The 22,671-nt window shown below is 38.9% G+C and overlaps 1 protein-coding gene across 5 annotated transcripts in view; it reads left to right on the top strand.

Annotated features, from left to right (window-relative positions):
• The window catches only part of PDLIM5 (PDZ and LIM domain 5), an 89,632-nt gene that overhangs the window by 34,150 nt on the left and 32,811 nt on the right, over nucleotides 1-22,671 (top strand). For 2 of the 5 annotated variants that reach the window (XM_053461584.1, XM_053461583.1), the window contains exons 3-5: nucleotides 7,472-7,623; nucleotides 19,803-19,845; nucleotides 21,329-21,423. In XM_053461584.1, the coding sequence (XP_053317559.1) occupies nucleotides 7,472-7,623; nucleotides 19,803-19,845; nucleotides 21,329-21,423 (290 nt within the window). Of the gene's footprint in view, nucleotides 1-7,471; nucleotides 7,624-19,802; nucleotides 19,846-20,986; nucleotides 21,424-22,671 lie in introns of all 5 variants that reach the window. The other 3 variants (XM_053461581.1, XM_053461580.1, XM_053461585.1) reach the window with 2 other exon arrangements.

The following is a 22,671-nucleotide window of genomic DNA, read 5'->3' as shown; positions in this document are numbered from 1 at the left end:
CATTACGTTAAAACAAGTAATAAGTTGAACAAAAGCACTTGAAGTGTCAGGCCAGTTTGCGATCTGTGAGTCTCGCATGCATTTTATTCTGAAACTCTCCCTGGTTCCACTTGTTTACTGGAAAGGCAAGGGTGCCTGGCAGCAGTTAAGAAGATCGCCGTTGTTCTTAAGCTGTATATGTCACTAGATAACAGTACACAAATGCTTCAGAGATCATATTTGAAAGTGAAGTCCCAAAGATTTTTTTTTTTTTTTATTCCTATGGGTCATACTTGTTTGCCTAAGCAAAAGATCCCATTGACCTTTGGTTCATACTGTAAGCGTTATCCTGTAGATGCCTGCGAGTGATATGTCACTGCCCTGTAATAACATTGCTTCAAATATTCTATGCACGCTCTCCACAGGACGGGGACGCATAGCACAAGTCATCATAAAGTAATATTTACAGTCACGGTAACACTAGCATGGAAACCAAGACAGCCCTGGAACTCTGGTCTCCTAATGCTGTTACCGCTCAAGTAAACATTATTGCATATGTCTGTTATTTGACACTTGGAGTCTGATAAATGTTTTTGATCTCTTCTTTTCGTGATCTTTCAGGGTAAATATTGTATTAGATGTATATTTGTCCCAAACAGTGTATAGCGGCTAGTTGGCTCTGTTCTCCAGGGCTGTAGTAAAGGAACAAATTGTGTTCCTCTAATGCCAAAGGGATTTGTGCAGTTGGTGTCACCACTCAAGATGACTAACCCCAGGACAAAAGTAACCCCTAAAATACATCATGAATGGGATTTTCTTTTTTTTTTTTTTTAACTCTAGACGTGAATAGTTTCTCTGCTATACTCTGAGCTCCATATGGATAGCGCTTTCTGGATTCCAAGTTTTAGCTTAGAATGCATAGCCAATTTAGAATTAGGAATATATTTTGTATATCTACCCTGTACTGTGCGAAATAAAGGTCCACTAATAGGAAGAGTAACACAGAACATAAGTCTAGTGGCAACATGTTTTGGAATAGCAGAACTCTCTGCCTTTTTATTTCTGCTTCGTAAGTAAAGAGATGAATCCATGCGTTATTAGTTTTATTACATTTTCCCTTTATTCTAATACAGCAAATTAAGGGCATGGGTTACTGGCTTGGTACTGGTTTAGCCAACAGAAGTGTATTTTAAATACAATAAAACACATTAAGAGCCAGAAGGGTAATGAGAGCATTAGCCTTACAGTGTAAATAAATAAATAAATACAATTGAATGTGCATGTGAAACACAAATAAAATATCCAGAACATTTTAAGTAGTTACATAAACTCTGTGGTTACTTTATTGTTACTCTTTAGTTATTAAAAAAATATTTCAACATTTTCAAGCGGTTAGCTAACGGCATATAAAATAAGAGGGGGTGTAGGCCTCACATTGGTAAGGAGAAACCCCCCGTAGAAGTTACAAGGGGCTGAAGGATGTGGGATCGGAGGCAGCTGCCAAAGCACACACTGGAAGGTGTATGGCATTCACATCAATGGCACCTGGTTTAAAAGGCAGTAAAGCTTTTGGTATAAGATAGACCTCAACACTCCATGTTCCTGACTGATGTAATGATGGTGCTACAAGCCAACTTCTAGCTCTTTACACCCCTAGTTACTTCCACACAATGCTTTATGTATCACCTCGTCAGAGTATAGACACTGACCTCTGCTAGAAGGAGCTGGAAAAGAGAAGCCCCCCGGTCTGCAGCTCTATATTATGTTAAGATATATTGACTATTTATATTATATATTTTTTTATTTTAAGTTATTAAATATGCAGCTTAAATAAGAGGATCAATCTTCTTAATCTTTTTATATTAAGGTTTGTTGAAACCTTGTCCAAGAAGCTTAGAGCCAGAGCCATGGATCCCCAAAGTCACCTATCACATTCCCTAAACTCTCATCACAGCTGTGACTTTTTATAAGGGTGGGTCACATAGAAACCCCAAATAAACACTAATAACGTTTAAAGTTCTGTTTATCTAAACTAAACAAACTCTTATCGCTATCCAACTACGATCTCCCCTAACTTCCTCGCTGTTTATTTAACCCTTCTCCTGAGCTCTGCCATTCCACAGGTGCTTGTCTTTCTATTGGGTCCACTGGTGGGTACGTCTTAAAGTAAATTGTTTATTTAAATCTTACATATAATCAGAAAAACGCGTACGTGCGTACCTATACGTTTGGAATAGCCGTCTTAAACTTGAGTGAGCATTTTTGTCCTAGTTATTTCTCAAGTCACTGTTATTTGGTGGCTGTGCATGGGCTCTGGCTCTATTTGTAAGGGTAGGGTGAGGAAGCAGGAGAAGATTTAAGAACAAGAAACTATTATACTATTTTTGCCACCCTTTGGCCACATATCTCAGCTCCCCAGAGGTAAAACAACCCTCTACTTAAAAAATACATCTACGAAAAGCACACACTATAGGTAGTTCTGATAAATAAATTTGGTTCTGCTGAAAGCTGTGCAGGCAACAGGTCTGCTTCAGGCATCTCAAACCAAAGGAACCTTTTCTATTGCATTGAATGTACTGTTACATATGCTTTTTAATAGTTAGAAACACATCTCAAGTAGAGAGGGCAGTGATTGTTCGGAAATGAGTGGATGTTCCATATTAAACATTTTTTTTTTTCCTATATGACCAACTCTGATATTTTTTTGAGACTAGATGTTTTGAAACATAAACAAGTGAAGAAAACAGACATCTGTGTTTCATTAAAGTGACATTCCAGCCATTATAGGCATTTAAATGTATATAATAGCCAAGTGTCTTCTTTAAATTAAAGTTTTGTCCTCCTTGCAAAAAATTGCGACCATGAAGTCGATGGTGCGTTTCAGCTTTGGAGCTGCAGCTTCCGTGTTTTTTTTTTTCATTAAAGGTACATTTTAAAGTGCATTTTTATATATATTAATCATTGATTTAGTTGTATGTAATACTAGAATGTGCCTTTAAATCCAGTTTATACTGAGGCCTTTTGGCATCCTATATAATTATTCACTTTTCTCATTTGTTTGACCATCGTGTAGTTTATTTTTCAAAACGGATTACATAAATTCATTTCACATGCTTGTATCCCCGGAATTTCTTGATTTATTACCACTTACTTCATCTAGGCATATCTAAATCCTCTAAAGACTTTTTCTCAAAAATACCGTGGGCCAATATTGAAGATTTTCCTTTTTTTTTTTTTATTTACTTAAAAATATTATTTCTATTCCAAAGCACCATATGGTTCTCTGAAAAGCAATGTAATCTCTTAAAAAAAATGATTCATGAAACCATTCCAGTGTCCATTTTACAGGCATTAAATTCCTGAATTTTTCATTTATATACACGCATAAGAACATGTATTGGACACATGAATGCATTGCTTAACATTACACCCATTCAGTAAAATCCAGAGAAAAAGAAAGCAAAACATATTTTATTATGGAATGCTCTACATAGCACACCTTATTTATTCTTGATGACATTTCTCAATGTGTTTTGTAGATCCTAATTGCATTGACTCCTATACAACATAAAATCCTCGTACACGCAGCCATACCGCACCTCATCAATATAACCTTGTAAAATATCATTCTGTAAAAGTAATCACAAGAGCTTGGCGCACATTTCGTGCTGTCCGTGTCCACGTGGCGTACTCCCTGCCAGTCAGCTCTGGCTCGGCAAGCATCTGGGGGATAGTATAATGAGACGTCCGTAATGGGACCATGGAGGTGGAACTGCGCTGCATCGCTGGAACTTCATCGCCTATGAGTTTATTTTGTAGCCAATTTAAATATTGCATGTTAAAGTACTTACAAACTACTAGAGTGTCCCTTTAAGATTAATTTCGAAAAATGCTGAACTGAAATGTGCCAAGTTAAGATATAGTCAGTCTATGCAGGGGCGTAGGAACCAGGGGGGACGGGGGGGATGGATCCCCCCCAGGAAATCATGTGGGGGGGACCGATAATAGAGAAATCCCCCCCAGGGCTGTGTGAGTTGAGTGCCCTCGGTGCACAGCTGCCCGATCAGCAGCTGCAGCGTGCAGGACTGGTTGGGGAGATCACGGATTTCCCTAACCAGTCCAACACTTACCGGTGTGCTCTCTGTCACTGTCTGAGCGCCGGGCGATGGGATATGACGTTTATATCCCAGCCCCGGCGCTCAGCAGAAACAGCTGTGCGCAGCCGCACTGCATTGAGATTCAGCGGCAAACCAGAGGGAAAGGAGGAAGAGAAAGGTAAGAGATGTGCAAAACGGAGGGGGGGGGGTCTGATGTGCAAAACGGAGGGGGGGGGGTCTGATGTGCAAAACGGAGGGGGGGGGGTCTGATGTGCAAAACGGAGGGGGGGGTCTGATGTGCAAAACGGAGGGGGGGGTCTGATGTGCAAAACGGAGGGGGGGGGTCTGATGTGCAAAACGGAGGGGGGGGGTCTGATGTGCAAAACGGAGGGGGGGGGGGTCTGATGTGCAAAACGGAGGGGGGGGGTCTGATGTGCAAAACGGAGGGGGGGGGGTCTGATGTGCAAAACGGAGGGGGGGGGTCTGATGTGCAAAACGGAGGGGGGGGTCTGATGTGCAAAACGGAGGGGGGGGTCTGATGTGCAAAACGGAGGGGGGGGTCTGATGTGCAAAACGGAGGGGGGGGGTCTGATGTGCAAAACGGAGGGGGGGGGTCTGATGTGCAAAACGGAGGGGGGGGGTCTGATGTGCAAAACGGAGGGGGGGGTCTGATGTGCAAAACGGAGGGGGGGGTCTGATGTGCAAAACGGAGGGGGGGTCTGATGTGCAAAACGGAGGGGGGGGGGGTCTGATGTGCAAAACGGAGGGGGGGGGTCTGATGTGCAAAACGGAGGGGGGGTCTGATGTGCAAAACGGAGGGGGGGGGGTCTGATGTGCAAAACGGAGGGGGGGGTCTGATGTGCAAAACGGAGGGGGGGTCTGATGTGCAAAACGGAGGGGGGGGTCTGATGTGCAAAACGGAGGGGGGGTCTGATGTGCAAAACGGAGGGGGGGTCTGATGTGCAAAACGGAGGGGGGGGTCTGGTGTGCAAAACGGAGGGGGGGTCTGATGTGCAAAACGGAGGGGGGGGGTCTGATGTGCAAAACGGAGGGGGGGGTCTGATGTGCATATATGTGTGTGTATGGGCAGTGTATATGTGTGTGTGTGTGTGTGTATGGGCAGTGTATATGTGTGTGTGTATGGGCAGTGTATATGTGTGTGTGTATGGGCAGTGTATATGTGTACGTGTGTATGGGCAGTGTATATGTGTACGTGTGTATGGGCAGTGTATATGTGTGTGTATGGGCAGTGTATATGTGTACGTGTGTATGGGCAGTGTATATGTGTACGTGTGTATGGGCAGTGTATATGCGTACGTGTGTATGGGCAGTGTATGTGTGTGTGTGTATGGGCAGTGTATATGTGTGTGTGTATGGGCAGTGTATATGTGTACGTCTGTATGGGCAGTGTATATGTGTACGTCTGTATGGGCAGTGTATATGTGTACGTCTGTATGGGCAGTGTATATGTGTGTGTGTATGGGCAGTGTATATGTGTACGTCTGTATGGGCAGTGTATGTGTGTATGGGCAGTGTATATGTGTACGTCTGTATGGGCAGTGTATATGTGTACGTCTGTATGGGCAGTGTATATGTGTGTATATAAGGAGTGTATTTGTCTTATAGTGTATACGTCTGTAAGTATGTGCAAGGGCTGTGTATATTTATGGGGAGGCGTGTGTGTGAGAGCAGTTTATGTATGCTTGGGCAGGTGTGTATAAGGGTAGTGCATATGTGTGAGTATGAGCAGGCATGTCGTACTTAAAGGGAAGAGAATGATTCCCTGTAACACATGTTTAACTCAGGGGCACCTAGGGTTAAATCCAGGCCTATTTCTGGTTAAAATGAGTGTGTGTGTCACTGTATGTAGCATTTGGACACTTGGTCTAGGGCATCACTAATACAAAGCGCCACGTGTTAGTAAGTGAAGGATGTGTTTGAATGCGTGTCTGGGTGTGATAGCGTATGTTTGTGGGTCTGTTATTGTGCACATCTGTTTTTATGGGTATGTTAGTCTGTTTCCAAGTGTGTTATAGTGGGCATGTGTCTAGGTATATTAGGGTGGGAATGTTTTGGGGTGTATTATTGTGTGTGTGTGTATGTTATTCAAGTGTTTAAGTGTGTGGATATGTTCCTGTGTGCATGACGTGTTAGGAGTCTTAGATGGATCCTTCAATACATCATAGTAGTCTCTGTGGCCGTGTCCAGTGCGGTCCATCTGTGGTTGTAAGATTTTTCTGTTTCTGTGGGAATTTTCTCCCATTCATCTAGTAGAACGTTTTATGAGGTGAAGGTGATATACCTTTTTGGACAGCACTATGCTTCTAACTTTGTGGGAACAGTTTTGGGGAAGGTCCTTTTCTATTCCATCGTGACTGCCCCAGTGTACAAAACCACGTCCATAAAGGCATGGTTGCAAAAATTCCCCACAGAAACTCTCCAAAATCTTGTGGAAATCGTTCCCAGAAGAGTGGAAGCTCATTATAGCTGCAAAGGGGGGCCAACTTCATATTAATGTCTCTGTATTTATAATGTGATGTCATAAAGTCCCTGTTGGTGAAATGGTCAGGTATACCCTACCAGTAAAATGCTATCCCCCCCAGATTTTTAGGGGTTCCTACGCCCATGAGTCTATGGTCTATGATTTCTGGTGACCTGGCGCCTTTAATTGGTCTAACCAGACCATGGATGAGCTGAAATGTACCTGTGTGCGTAGCGGACTCTTGTTTTATCGACCGGTTTCTGTATCCCTTCAGCCTCTTAACACACTAAAAGCTTGTTCTAGTGTATGGGATCATAGAGCGAACTGTTTGTGTTCCTGTCACTGCCGGTTTTCCATGGCTGTGCCACCTGTGTTTTGGTTAACGGTAATGAGCTGCGCGGGGCAGCAGAGCGGTTTTTATTATGTGACAACACACACACAGCAAATGAAGGAACAGGCCAAGGGGAGCAAAGTATTTCTGCTTCGAACGCAATCTGTTCACGTGGTAATCTATGCATAATAGTGTTTAACGTGTGCGTGTGTTCTGTAACCTATACTTAGATGTATAGATAGTACAAATAAAAAATCAGTGCATACTATATATAGTATGTGTGTACATATGCGGTGTGTGTGTGTGTGTGTGTATGTATATGTATATATATATATATATATATATGTGTGTGTGTATATATATATATATATATATATATATATATATATATATATATATATATATATATACTGGATGTGCTGGAATTCTGCAGTTTCAACTCTCTAGTTGTCCTTAGATATTACATATTGTACTTGCAAATACGTCGAAACAAGTGATAGTTTTTATGGAGAATGTATATCTGATTTTAAATTCCTGTTTTTTTTTCCTGCCTGACACAAACTTTATTTTTTTGTCTTGTAGCTGAACGATGGGGGAAAGGCAGCGAAGGCAAACATTGGGATCGGGGACGTGGTTTTAAGTATCGATGGTATAAGCACAGATGGAATGACTCACTTGGAGGCACAGAACAAGATTAAGGCCTGCGCTGGGTCCCTGAACCTAACCCTGCAAAGGTAAGTTATTGTATGGTGTTGGGGTAAAATAAAACGCGGCTCAGCTAGCAGCCATTTGATTGGCTGCTTCTCGACTCGCAAGTATGCTACAGCGCACGCACAGGAAGTGTCTATGAACACACTTCCTGCTCCAGGGCAAGCAGGCAGAAAGACTAGGGGAAAAAGACAGATGTCCAACGTGCGTTAAAAAAAACGTATTCCTTTCATTTCTACTACCGTAGGTATCCAAGGCGACACAGGAAGTGGGAAATAATATTAATAGTCATATTTGTTTCAAAACTTTGTTTTCTATAGACAACTTTCAGACTCCATAAATGTAATAAGGCATTTTACAGAGGTGTAAGTTTATATCTTTAAACAAAAAAAGACATGGTTGTCTATCACAATTTGACCTTTTTTATTTGATTTTCAAATCTCAGATTAAACAAACACTTATCAATGCCGTTTTTTGTCCCCGTTTTACAGTTCTGCCTTTTTCTTACTAGAAATGTCTTCTCGGTTTTCATTGTGTGCGATCTCCATTTGTACAGCTTGGGTCGCGGGTCGCACAATACATGTTTTGTCTGTGTACGAGTTTCGGCCGGTGTACCTGCTGTGCCGAATCCCCTGGAACAGTAAATGGAATTCCGCCGATCGCCAGTAACAAAGTTGGTCTAATGAAAGTCTTTCGAACCACAATGTGAAACTCTTGGCTGGATGTGTCACATTTCATAGCGTTGCACAATGGTGTTAATTTGTTTCATTCTTTTTCTTTTTTTTCTTTTTTTTTTGCTGACCTCACTATATAAACAGTATAGAAAAAGTTACTGTTGCTGTGTGGTATTGTTGGTTTGTTTTACTATTTTTTTTTTTTGGCTTCAAACCATTACTTTCTTAAGCTTTGGGACGCATCAGCATATTTTGTTAAGCTTTTTGGTATTGAGAACGCTATGTACAACAAATGGAAAGCATGAAATTGGCCAAATTTAAACAATTTTCATGATTTTACGGTCCCTCTTTAATGAGAGCTCTACCTCCTGTAAGGCTGACGGGTATTCATATTCTAAGTGAACTCTTAACCCTCTAATTACTGGAGAGCTCAACTTTTTTCAGAATTATACGTTTATTGACTTAATTTTCTGATGCACAGGATGCACTCCAGCAGCATACATTTAGGATTTTATTTATTGAAGACCTAGGCTGGGAGAATATGCTTAAAATATTAGGAGAATAAATTAGAAAAATTTGTCACAAAGGAGCTTTTTTTTATTGGATGTAAACTATGGTAATTAGGGAAACAAACTGATACAAAAGAGATATCGGCCCAGATTGACACCCAAAAATTGTGATCTTGTATCATATTATTGCAGTCTGTGGGGGAGGTGGGTTGTGATTCTGTTACTTGTACTTGAGCGAGAATTCATTTGTTAAAAATATATATATATATATATATATATATTCTATACATTTTCTTATAATATTTAATTTATTTATTGCCCGTTTAACCTAGTTGACTAGGGTGCTGCTGCATATGGCTCGTATTCAATTACCCGATTTATTGATTTACTTTTATCTATAAAACTTTTCTTTTGTCTTTTTTGGACAGTTCAACAGATTGTATCTTCATGGTTACTGTGGTTAAATACCTATCCTGACATAGTTTTTTTGCTGTCCTATAATTCTTAGAAAGCATTTTTGTTAAACAAAATATAGGTTATGCCTAAAGAACTCTTCGGGTACAATCACCAAGAGCATTGCACTAGTGACTCATCATTTAGAACTTTGCCCCATAATTTGTGTAGCATAGAGATTATCACAACCTCACAGTTTTTACTTACAAGATATTGATAATTTGAATGGCTTTGGCTAATTTCGAATACTGTGCTTAATTCAAATAATCCCTGGTTTCCTTTCTCTACATTCCATTGAAATAGAAAACAGAGGGGCTTTCCAGACTGCATCTTTTGTACAAATCAGACATTAAAAAATGTTAATTATGTTAAACGACATTACAGAAAATCCGTTATGAACTCTTTGCATATTGACATTTAAAATTGTGAAACAACTCTCCTGTAAAACTCTGCTACCAAGTCTTTTAAGTGAATAAACCCCTTCATGTGAAAAATAAAAACACACCAGCGTTTGTAAGGCCCATATTAATGTTATGTTTTTAGCAGTGTTTATCATCAAAAACATTTTCTTTACTTTTTTCAAACATTTTCTAGAGTTTGCTACTCTTTTTTGAGTTTCATTGTATTTAGTTACTGAACAGCGTTAGACTGCATTCACAAGAATACTTTATTTGTGTGGAACATATTTGTCCTAAAATAACTCATGACCTCTGGCATTGACAAAAATTAACCAGGGCAATGATTGACAAAAATTAACCAGATCTCAATTTGGGGAGATAAGGTCAGCTGTGTCTGTGGTTTAGAGATAGCAAGTAGAACAAATCTCAGCCACAGCTAAATATCCTACTGTGTTGTTGGTGTGTGTGTAAGTGTGTTAATATCTCACTGTTTGCGTGTGTGTAAGTATGCTATTGTGTGTGAATATGTTAGTGTGTGCGAAGTATTTTCTGTGTGTAAGTATCAATGTGGGAAAAAAAACCTGGTTCCTACATTTTTTGCCTGACTCCTAGAACCAGAACAAATTTGTCGACGCCTGCATCAACATGTTGGTTAAGCTGATGCCACATAATAACTGATTTATTTCCGACCTGGGTTTGCTTGTGTAATTTACATATCACAACTACACATCTGAAAACCACAAGCAGCATGCATTTTTAGAAAATGAAGTATGGCTCACTTATTTTGGAAGCAGTAGGTTTATTATTTATGGCTTCCCATTGACCGTGTTGTGAACTTAGAGATTTGACAGATATGGCCACCAATAAACTCCCACTGGGATGTAAATACAAATGTTTGCTTCAGTATAACGCTCTGCTTCAGCTACATAGATGACTTTGTTGTAGTGACATGCCTCCCCCCCGACTGCCCAAAATCAACAGTTTTACATGGCGGGATTCAGTACTTGAGTATGCGCGCACACTAACCCGATTCTCTTGGCTGACATGATATGCATTAGAAGGTAGTGAAGTGAACCTGAAAACACTGAGCAGTGAATACTGATTTCTTAAACTGATCCTTACAAAACAGTAACAGATATTTATATAAGATAGAAGTTTATAACTTCCAGAGTTGTATATAAAGAGCCGAACAAATGAACTTTCAAGCTATCAGTAAAGTGTCTGAAAATATGAAAACAAAGCATTTGCTTTTGATATGTTAACACGGCTTGCTGCTATTGTTCCAATCCTATTCTATATGTATGCCTGTAAGTATGTGTCAAATAAGGGATATTTTAACAGCAGGTAATTTATGTCTGTGGCTTTCAAGTTTCAGATATGTTTATTCAGCTCAATATTTTAATGGATGTTTTACTAAATAGTTCTCTACATGAACCACGGTGCCGATCTGACACACAGGTGTTAAAATAGCTGAGGGATTATGTGAAGTTAAAGAACTTTTCAAACTGCACGGGTGATATATGTGCAGTAAAGCGTTTCTGAGAAGCGGTGTGCAGTAATGAAAATTCTTCCCTTTTCTGAAAGTTTATTTGGACTGATTAAAGAAGCACTCTCCAGTACCCGGCACAGCCATTCTCAAGACCTCAACCAGGGAGGTTCCTCTAAGACCTTCATCCTGTACCCGTTACTTTAGGGTTTGCTTTGTGTTTGCAGACTTTACCATTTTATTAGATATTAATAAGAGTTTTTCTGCTGTACAGACTCTGTACAAGTCTAGCTTAGTGGGTTGCTTAATTATCTATAGGCAAAATGAAGTTTGCCATATATATGGGCCATATGGATGAACAGGCTTACACCTGTAACCCACCATTCTCTAACTGTCTGCATCTGGCAGCAATCACTGGTATATTTAATCATCCGAACAAGGGATCCATTGTTGGGCAAATGACTACAATTGTTCTTGCTTTCAGTAAACCCAGGTTAATAGCTAACCATTTTATTCCAAATTTGCTAGTGAAAGGTACTGGAATGAAGCATATATATATATATATATATATATATATTTTTTTTTTTTAACATTAAGCTTATAGTTGCCTATACAGTATATATATGTAAAAGTAACCAGTTCTCCTATTTATATACCATCTCTAATGTATTGCTTAAAAGCTTAAACTAGGTTATTCATATTTTTTTAATAATTCTTAACCAGAAGTCTATCTGGATTAAGTAACATTTCCATAATAATGAGTGTTCATGAGGAAGCTTTCGCTGTATCTGGAAGTTTGCACCTTTTTTAACATATATTGGCCTGTAACTTGTAACTAGTTTTGTTATACATTGTAAAAAAGGCTACATAAACTGTTGGATCAAAGAATAATATTTTTATTTATATACATATTAATGGAATTTTTTAAAAATCTTTAGACTTTTGCTAAAAAGCTCCTAACCCTTCTTTCTGTGGAAGATGAGATCCTTATTGGGAATAATTAAATTGTTTTGTGCATGTCAAGTGGAGTAGAAAGGTTAAAACAGTACTCTCTTATCCAGTGCGTTACCAGGACAATAAACCGTACATCATAATATACACGTATATATGAGTGAGTGAAGGTCAGGACAATACAAAGCACATTGTGTTCTTGTGCTTGTAATGGATTCTATCTTAACAACTGGAGTCAGGACTTTACCCGACTACAAGTCCCTCTGCTGGTCAGGCTAATATGCCCTGAATGAAAAGGGAGGACACCGCAGGGTATTTGGAGTTAAATTGGCAACAGATACAGATATTGGTTGATTATATATTAGAGAGCAGATTATATTCATACAGTATATGAATCAGCATACCCATCAGAGACATACGGCAAAGTATAAATATTGAGGATTCCATCACACTCTGTGGCCATGCACTTCTTCTCCCTCCACTATGTCAACATGTCCTAGCACGGCTGTATTGCTTACAATGCAGCTGAATCGGTTGTACTACATTACGTTTTAAGGCCTCAGGGACTCTCCTACAATTTGGACACCATTAATGAGGCACCTGTGTGGTGGGATGGAAGCTTAACTCAGAAGTCTGATGTGGACCTTACACTATGTAATCCATATTAACGTTTCTTTAATTGGTGGCCCAACATATCACATAGTGGTGCAAGCAATGAATGCTCATAAACACAGGTGACTTCCAAGGCATGATATTTATTTGCTGGGTTCATTACACAGGAAGTGCGTAGTGCCCTATCTGAGCAATGTGTTCTGCTCTTTATTTAGCCTTCTGATTTTGCCCGTTGCAGCACTTCACAAGCTGGTAAGAAAATCTAGGAACCTGATATGCATGATGTCCTGCACTTAAGATGACATAGATGATTAGTACAGTATGTACAGAGTCTAGAGCAGGGAGCTTGACATTAAACATTAGTTGAAACTTTGCGAGTTAAATATTGAGCTGTGTATCAGTGAATGGATTGAGCCGTACAGAATTCCCTGAGGACTTTTGTTTGGCTCCTCCTGACCAGTAACTTTTGAAAGAATGCAAAGTCGTAAACCTAAATGTCCTTTCAATCCTCTCTTGCGGTTTTTTTTATACTCTTTATTTTGCAGAAGAGTATTTGTAAATGTATAACTGAGGACATCTGAAACCAACTCCTCTGTCTACATTCTAGATGTCTAGATGTTTCACAAGTCGTATCTACGTCCTATTATAATTTGACATTTTCATTTTCCTCATCCCTAAAAGTATTACGTGAGTTCCAATTACAAGTTTACAAAGCGAAGCAAATTCATCTTGGAAAACCTGATAAACCTTTGCTCACTTTCTAATTTCGAGAGACTGCAAAGGTCAAGCACCCTATGGAATCTAAAGGACTTGTTAGCAGGCATTTGGCAACATTGTCATTGCAGATTTATTTTAAGCTATCTGTGTGGCCGGCTAGTGAATCATGCAAAGGAACAATGTGAGCTTGGCTTTTACTTATCTTCTGTTCCCAGAATAACACACCCGTGGCTTAGAAGCTTTAATGGAACTTCAGCTCTGAAACATCTGCTGGAAGATATCTCTGGACAGCATTGAGCCTTGTTTTTAGTGTGGTCTTTAAAAAGTCTGAAATTCAAATGACCAGGCCTCTTTTACTTGAAGGACCGTCTATTAAAAAAAAATCAGATGTGCAGGGAAGGTGATGAAGTCTGGTTAAGCTGTATTAGATTTTCCTTTTCTTACTGGAAAGGAGGAATGGCTGAAAGAGTTGAAACATGAAATAATATATGAATTTGTCTTGTTGGAATTCTGCACATGGCATGTTTTATCTCATATCAGTGTAGCTATCAATATGATGCCACTTAGTATGGATATTAATTATGCAATTTTGTAGTTTGATAGGAGGTCAAAGGACATTTTGTGTTTTGTTTTGTGACATGCTCATAATTAAATGGAAGCCACCAAACATGCAGCTGATCTCTTCCAGGTTGCCAATACCAGTCATTCTCAAAGATATCCTGTAGATCCATCGCCTACGTTTCCCAGTTCCATTGTGTTAATACGTTTATCTGACTGTAGAAAACTGGAAGGTGTAATTTATTACCGGTAATATGGGGTTTATGTCATGACAATATGCATTTTTAGATGTTCCAGATCCGTTGTTGTTATACTGAAAGATACTAGTATAATAATAAGTACAATGACTAATGTACCAGACATAGGCTCTTACAGCAGAACCAATTTTCCCCACAGGTTTCTGTGACTAATTGAACATAACATAAATTAATTTGAGAGAATGGGTCAGAGTAAGTAGTTACCTATCTGTTGCAGTGCAGCCAAAACTGTTGTGGCAATCCTCGGCACGGGGCCCACTGTTTAACCATTTGTTATACTCCAACTCTAGCAACCTCCAACTAAAAGCTAAATGTCTTCACAAGCCCTGTGCTAATACAGAGCGAAAAGGCAGTCCTTTATTTGACAAAGCATACGTCGGTTTCAGTTGAATATTTGTTTAGAGATTTATTGAACGGGAAAAAAAATGAAAACATTTCGCTTAAAGTAACAGTCTAGTCTCCAAACCTGTATTTTTAATACTTGTTGGAGTCCCTTTTTCATGAAGTCCAGTGCATTTAACTGCAAGCAAACTGCCATGCATTGTTTAGTTATTGGGGTTAGAAAACAAGACCTGTGTCTCCTTTAAAGTCCCCCATAAATAGTGCCTGGGTCCCCCGCCAATGCTGTTGAGTGATAAACGGCCCTCTGCATCATCAACCTGGACAACAATGCACCAAAAGCTGTTTTTGATCTTTCTTCTTCTATTAGCCTCTGCAATTTCTGATAAAGATACCTCTGGCACTAGAGATAACACATGGCTATAAACTAGACAATCTTTGTTAACAAGATACATACTCTTGGCATTTAACACTGGTTGGGAAATTGTTTGTAATCATTCAGGATAAAAAACGACGTTATGTTGTAAACTTAAATATCCATCTGTTCCAGATGTTACATTTTAAATATAGGTTCTCCATGTACTCCGTTTATAAAGATCATATTTGGCAGATTGTTGGAAAATGTTAAAATAGTTCTGATAGTTTTAATGTTTCCATTTAGGCGCATAGAAGACGCTATTTTTTAGTATAGTGTTAAAAAATCCAGCTTTTAATATCAGGGATTTGTGCCTCACAGTACGGGAACATTGGATCACTCTTAATCTTGTAGCATGTGTAATTGTTATTGTTAACAGGCGATTACTTTGATTAGACGTAAAGCCTTTGATGGAAGTTCCTCTAATCAGAAGCGGGGATTTTGTAGAACAAAGGACATTGCAGACATTTGGTCTTGGTGGGTAACCTAGTATGTAAACTAATTATTTGTAATTCTGTAAAAATTAGTTAATAAAGGGAAAAAGTATCAGCATAGGTCTTATATCTCAAAAATATAAGCAATATGAAAAACAGCACTATTCAATGTTTAAATGAGTGATTCATTTAGAATCACATGGTAGTGCCAGGCTTGGGTGGGACTAACATTTGGCAATACCAAAATAACTACCGTGGCTCCCCTAAAAATATAATTGGTAATTGGTACAAGTTTAGTTTTTTGCCTTGTTGAGATGAGTCGTACTTGGCAGTGTCTTTGGACATATTAGACACAGATAGTTGAGACCCCGTAATATCTCAGACAGCTTTGGGACCTGCCTTCATTTCCTAAGACTAACTATAAAAATAAACAACTCACAGCTAAAGCCCAAGAAAAAATTGCTTGGTGTAATCCCTACGAAGGGACACCACTTTGTGATATATTACATAGAAATCTCCCATCGGTTATATCTCAGATTTGATGACTCTCAACTGTTGAAGGCAATGGTGACCCACCTGGCTGTGATTGTTTAAATGATGTGATTGTCTTATGTTGTTTTGCAATATTAAGGTGAAATTGAAGATAATGTGAATTTAATGAGAAGTATATTTCCATAAAGTGGTTCTGTTGAGCATGCCAGATTATACATTATGACTCTTGATACTGATGCCCATCTGCCTGGTGTTATGTCCAAGTTACCGTCACCTGCAGACCAGAGTGAATAATACTGAATTACCGTATTTAAACCAAGCCATGCAGGGAGTATATATATAATGTTGTATTAACATTGTATTATAACCTGTTACTTTTTTCTTTCCAGCTAGAGTAGATTCTGCGTACATTCGAGCAATATTAATCATGCCAAGGGATATTCAGCTTCTGCAGTGAACATCCTATGGCTTCCGCTTCTCCTCTTAACTTTTGTTAATCGGTGTCCTAGTTCTCTTACTCTGGAAATAGAAATGAAGCCATTTTAAATGACAAAAAAATCCCCTGGAAAAAAATGTAATTTAGGCAGAAAATAAAACTGCCACTCTGAGCAAGAGAAATGTTTTGCTGCACAAACTCCCGCTGTCTGTTATTTCAGGCAACGCTGGGAAATGCCTGCACTGGGAGATAGAAAACTGAAAACAAAATATGTGCTTTTAAAAAAAAAATGACAGGCATTTTTTGGCTGAACTTTTGCTCTGACCAGCATGATTTTACCTAATAAGGAAGTGCTCAAAGATATAGCATGATTTCGGTATATTAAGATGTATTAGGTGTCACAAAAAAATATCGTTTCCCAAAAACCCTTTTTAACTTTTGATTTTTTTTGCGCCCCGCTACAGTGATCGCTTGTATGATATTCAAATATTTACTTTACTTTAATACACATGATAGTGTTGTCTTTAACTTGACATTTTGTCCAGTGCAAATTCGTGGAGAGATTTGTTAGAATCCGCTCTATGTGTTTGCACGGTTTTCCCACCACTTGGCTCCATAGCTCGCAGGATATATGTTGGCCAAACAAATCTCGTGCATCTATTGTAAATTCATCACCAGCCCCAGTGATTTTGAGCGTGAGGTTTCCAGAAGGGTTTAACGGGACCCTGCGCAGGTCTTCCCATTGACCTCAATGGGAAAGCTTTTCTATTGTCCATACAATTCTGCATAAATCTAAAATTTAAAACTTTTAATATACTGTCCTAAGTTAAGGGCACTGTTTTCATGTAAAATATGTATTGGAACCCACTTTTACTGCACGTGCAGGCATTTATTAGTTATTCAAGTTAAAAAGTGAGACTTCTGGCTTAATGCCTCTTCCTGGGTGGGAATAGTAAAAGAGTAGAAAGTGTACTTAAGTAGACTTCCTTCTTACTTCCCCGTTTCAGTAGAGGCAGCCAGAGGGAGGAGGGAAACGATACAAATCTCACACTATCTACCTCCAAAACCTAAAGAATGGTTACACCTATTTTCATGCAGTAAATTCATTAAATTACTTGCAGCAGACTTTAAAGCAGCAGTCTAGTGTCCCATTTAGCACCATCAATAAGCATGCCATATTGAAGTACTTTGTAAGTATTTTAATATGCATTAATTAAACCTTTAAATAAATAACGCAGCATAAAGTCCCACTGTGGTTCTATTTTTTGTGCCACCGTTCGGCTGTTTGAAGCGGCTAATCGGTAGCAGGAAAGCGTATACATGATGGGTCTTGTAAGACCAGCCATGGACCCCTTGCCGAGCTGGCTCTGGAACTGACTATAGCGTGAGTGACCAAACACGTCTATTGCAAGCCAAGGAGCTGGCAGGTGGTGTGGGGAAAGAAGAAAAAAAGCACATGGGGAGGGGATATTCCCCATTTATTTGCAAATTTAAAGGGATCACACAGCTTTGCACTAAAACGCATTTGATTGATGGAGTGTCTGGCCATTCTTAAGTTTGCTGTAAAATGTTCCGTAACCTAGCTTTACATAGCTTAGACCTCGAAGACCACCTATAAATCAGATTTTGGGATTTCTCGAGCCATTATCATGGATATGACATTGCAATTCATTTTTAAATCTAACGCATTGAACCTAGTTTTATTATTGTGCCTAGAGAAATCTGTACAGCGAATGCCCCTACCTTAAACGCTTCGCTCCAAATGGTTTTCATTTCAGTCCACATAGAAATGAATTAATGGACTTCAGTTTAAAGACCCATTTGGGGTTGCAGCGTGCTATATCATAGCCAGACATTAGCCATAAATGAGCTTTTACACGATCCCAACACAGTTTATTATTCCCAGTCAGGTTTAATTTTACATACCATTACAACTGGAAGCCAAGTTACTGCACGTTTTCATGTGATACTGGAATATTAATGTGTCTGGAGTGGCCAGTTGGTGTATGTTCCTAGCACCTGTAGAGTATTACACCTTGATATATTTAATGTGTGTTGCTGTATGTAATGTATAGCACACTTAAAAATACTCTGTAGATATGGAGAGGCACTGGGTAAACCTTATAAGCATTGGCTTGGTTTAAGTGGTGTTATGTAATCAAGAGCCAAGTCCCTCTGCTCCTCTTTTCTCCCCTGATGTCCCTTGGTTCTAGGAGCTCATTATGTTGGCTGGGTTTGAGTGTATAAAAGTGTTCTTAGGCCCTAAAGGTTACAAAAATAAACAAATATTTTTTTCAATACGGCTTTCAATAGGTCACGAAGTCACACAAAAAGTCTAGCCGTGTATCTTATCACAATCCTTGAAAAATGAAGTGTCCTTTAGAATATGGAAAGTATGTTATTGTCTAATCGTATAAACCCAGCTCTGTCCAACGGAAAGATTCTGTGTAGCTCTGCCATAGTAACCAATTGTTCAACAAGATAGAGGCCTCCAGCTGTTGGTGACCTGGAAGTCTCATGGTACTCTACTAGTTCCTATTGCTAGACTCCTGTTGCGTATTGAAGATCACACTACAAAAATGGCACAAATTCGCATTTCTTTCACATATTGTGTTACTGTTTTTGAACGCTTTGCTAGTTTTAACGCATTTCCCTGTTACCTTCTAAACGTGCAACTGGTGATTGATGCTTGCTAGTGATATATTAGGGACAGCTGGTTTGGAAGCATGAAACAAGTCAGGGTAGCAATTACAAACATAGTTTGATCATGAAACAGATAAAGCATCTGCGCTAATTGTAGCTGAACCAGTTTATTATACAAGGAGCAGACCCCCGAGGGGTGTTTCCATCCTCTATGTGTTATATTTACAGCTTGTGTGTTGGCGTTATATCCAACTGGTTAGGTAGCCTAGGAACGATTTAGTTTTGTTGTCTTTTAATACATATAAGTATAAGCATTCCAGACTTTCAGGATTTCTCTAATTAACCTGCAACCCAACTACTTACATCTTACATGATGTGCTGTCTTAAAAACACACATTGTTGGAAAATCCAGGTTAAGGGTTCTTTTGTTTGGGGTTTCATTATGCCGGAAATCTCCAAGGTAAGCATAGCAGACTCATTCTCCAGCTGACCAATGCCCCCAGATGTTGCTGTGTTTGAGCTACGTTAGAAGAAAGTGGAATATATTTTTTTAATAGTAAAAATTGAAAGTTGGGTAATGGTCATCATACATGATTAAAGGGAATGTAGAGAGTGATAACAAAAGGAAACTAAAAGCTTATATAAATGATCGTATATTATTTAGGGCTAAAAAAACACAATACAATAATATATAACTATATATATATATATATATGTATTATATATATATTATGTTTTTGGTTTTTTTTCAAAAAAGGGCGAAGAGCTTTTAACAAAAAAAACCCTTTAAAGTTTTTAGATTGCTGAGCAAAGTATTTTTCTTTCTTGTAGAGTGTCAGCCACACCGAAGACCAATCCAAATCCAGCACAAACTGTAAGTCCCTTTAACAAACAACACTATGGTTGTGCCAGTTACTAAAATGGTTCTAAAATATAAAAAATATGCTGGCATTTCAAATATCTGTTATTTTTCTTCTTCTGAAATTAATTACAAGGTAGGCTAGTACACTTTGTTCCCTGACTGGTTCCACTATTACAGACATAACCCAAACCACTAAAAGCATTTTTTTTTGTAAAATGAATAAAAGCAGAGATTTTGTTTTACCGTTTTAGAAAGGACGGCTGTTTGAGCGCCCCTTGCACCAATAATGACTATTATTCTAGTCTTATAAGACATCTATGGGTACTGTATGCATCAACCCCTTCTGCAGCACTGTAAAAGATGCTTAATTCATTTTTTTTCATGGAAAATTAATAGAGCAATATATAGAATTTCAAATGCCAGCATATTCTAGAATGCAAATGTTTTTTGTTTCAATTTCGTTTGGTTTCTTCCAACTTAATCCTACCAAACTGCTAATGATGCTTTGGAAATTTTGTTTTGAAGAAGTTATGCCCGTTCTGAACAATGATCTAGAAGAGTTCAGACCAACAGAGCTTGCCTACAAATACAAGAGCAGAATAGGCTTTGAATTAGAGCCGATACGCTGCCACTGGAAGTAATACAATATATATATATATATATATATATATATATATATATATATATATATATATATATAATGTGTTTCTTTCTAATTAATCGCTGCATTGGATAACAGTGACGTAGTGCGAGTTAAACCTCATTTCTCCTCTGGCTCCCCTCGCTGGCCAAGGTCCCAGTTGCCGTAAAGTTTAATGCACTCGGATTCTGCCCATGTTGGTTTTTGATATAAGCACAAAATAGTTATGGCACCACTGAAGATACAAATTCTCTTGATAAGAGACACACTCACTGAAGTGTTTGAACTCAGAATTGGGTAAGATCATTAAATATGACCCAATTTAGACATAAACACTGTTTTCCTTTAACAAAAAATAAATTCCAATTCAGTTCAATAATACTAAGGTCTAAAGTAACATTGGCAGGCTTGGCGGTATAAGAAAACACTGCAAAATGATAACCAGTTTTCAAATAACAATTGAATTGCATGCATGCGGTTGGTGTGTTTGTGTTTTGTTTTGCATATTCATAGGAGGCTTCTAAAGAAATAATTAAGCCTGTGCCCGTTGCGTCACCCACACCCGCTGCTCCCAAAGTCACCACTTCTGTCGCATATAATAAAGCACCCAGGCCATTTGGATCCACAGCATCTCCAAAGATTGCATCAATCCCATCGCCATCCTCTGCCTTCACCCCAGCCACTGCAAACCAAACTCAGGCTCCCCCACAGCCGTCTGCCTTATCCTTGCTGGCTGCCGTCAGCCCCCCTCCCCACACCTCGCACGGACTGCATGCCAATTACAAAGCCAACGCTGAAGGGCAGTCGCCAGCTTTGAGTGCTTCTACTAAACCTACGGTTAATGTTCCGCGGCAGCCTGGCAGTGTGTACGCTAACGAAAATGCCCAAGATGGGGTTGGTGTACAAAGAAGAGGACAAACCGAAATCCAGGCAGACAAACAGCAGAATGGGTAGGTGGCTTCAGGGTGCTTTTTGATTGCTTAGCATGTTTGCCTTTATATTTTTCTTCCGCATTATTTTACTGAAATATTGAATAATAACATAAACAATTGAAGTATATCATGTATAAATTTAAATGGTACCCAAGCTTTGTCTATAGCTTCAACACACAACTATGCGTCACTTCATACAGATGACCCATTGGCCATTATTGAATTAAAACAATCACAAGAACTGAGGGGTTCTTCAGAGTGATTTCTATACCACACAGTAGCTTTAATGTTTGTTTGTTTTTTTAATTGACATTATAGTCCTATATTTTACCAAGCTCTTTATTTTCAGAAGCCAGATCTAGCAGTGCTGGATAACCAGAAGAAGCTAAAATATCTGACATTCCCTACGTTAAAACAATTGGCAAGAATCTCCAGTAGCAAGAATCGCATTATTAGTTGACACTTTTGTCGAAAAACACACGATTACAGACCTAGAAATGGAATGCTATAGGTTGTTAAACACCGCAATTATTCTTTTCAAACACTCCATCTTGTGAGGGGTTTGGCATAAGAACTTCAATCAGTTCAGAAAAGCAGTTTAGGTACTTAGTTAAGTAAAATACAAACAAATTGGGCACTTCAGACATAAATGGAGCTTGTTTTACTGTATTTTATAAAAAAATGCTATCGGATTGTATTACCTTTACTCACACTGTAGACAAATACAAAGCGATACATTCGGTAAAGAGAGCCACCCTCAAAACGTTTTATTTGAAAGATAACTATACAAACATATATTTTATTGTTGCTGTCAGTGCTTGGATCAGGTGAAATACACATTTTTTTTAAAAAAGAATGGCTGGTAAATGTAAATTTGTGCCTGCCATGGGTTAATCGCAAGCAGTTGTCACAATCCCACAAACATTCCCGGTTATCCAATTTCTTCTCGACCAGAAATGATCCGTCAAATCGCAAGTGGTTGTATTTTTGAACCATGCCACCTGTAAAACCTGTTTGGAGTAAGTGTTTCAGTGCATTTCTCCCAATCCTCGACATGGCACGTCAATGAAAGCAGGAGGAGGCCAAGTCTGAAAGTGAGACGGCAAAGGCATGCAGCTCATACCTCAGACGTTCTGGGCCCACAAGCCCGGTTGGACAGCAGTCTCCAAAAAGCCAATTGTAATCTTATTTTCCTGGCTCGGGGAGACCTCTGGCATATAACACACATGAAATACACTTTAAAATATCTTTCTGCTCTCAATGGAA

Source organism: Spea bombifrons, chromosome 1 (genome assembly GCF_027358695.1).
Source record: "Spea bombifrons isolate aSpeBom1 chromosome 1, aSpeBom1.2.pri, whole genome shotgun sequence".
In the NCBI taxonomy this organism is placed as follows: domain Eukaryota; kingdom Metazoa; phylum Chordata; class Amphibia; order Anura; family Pelobatidae; genus Spea; species Spea bombifrons.
Note: the sequence above shows the minus strand (reverse complement) of the source record. Positions and strands in the feature narration are given on the sequence as shown.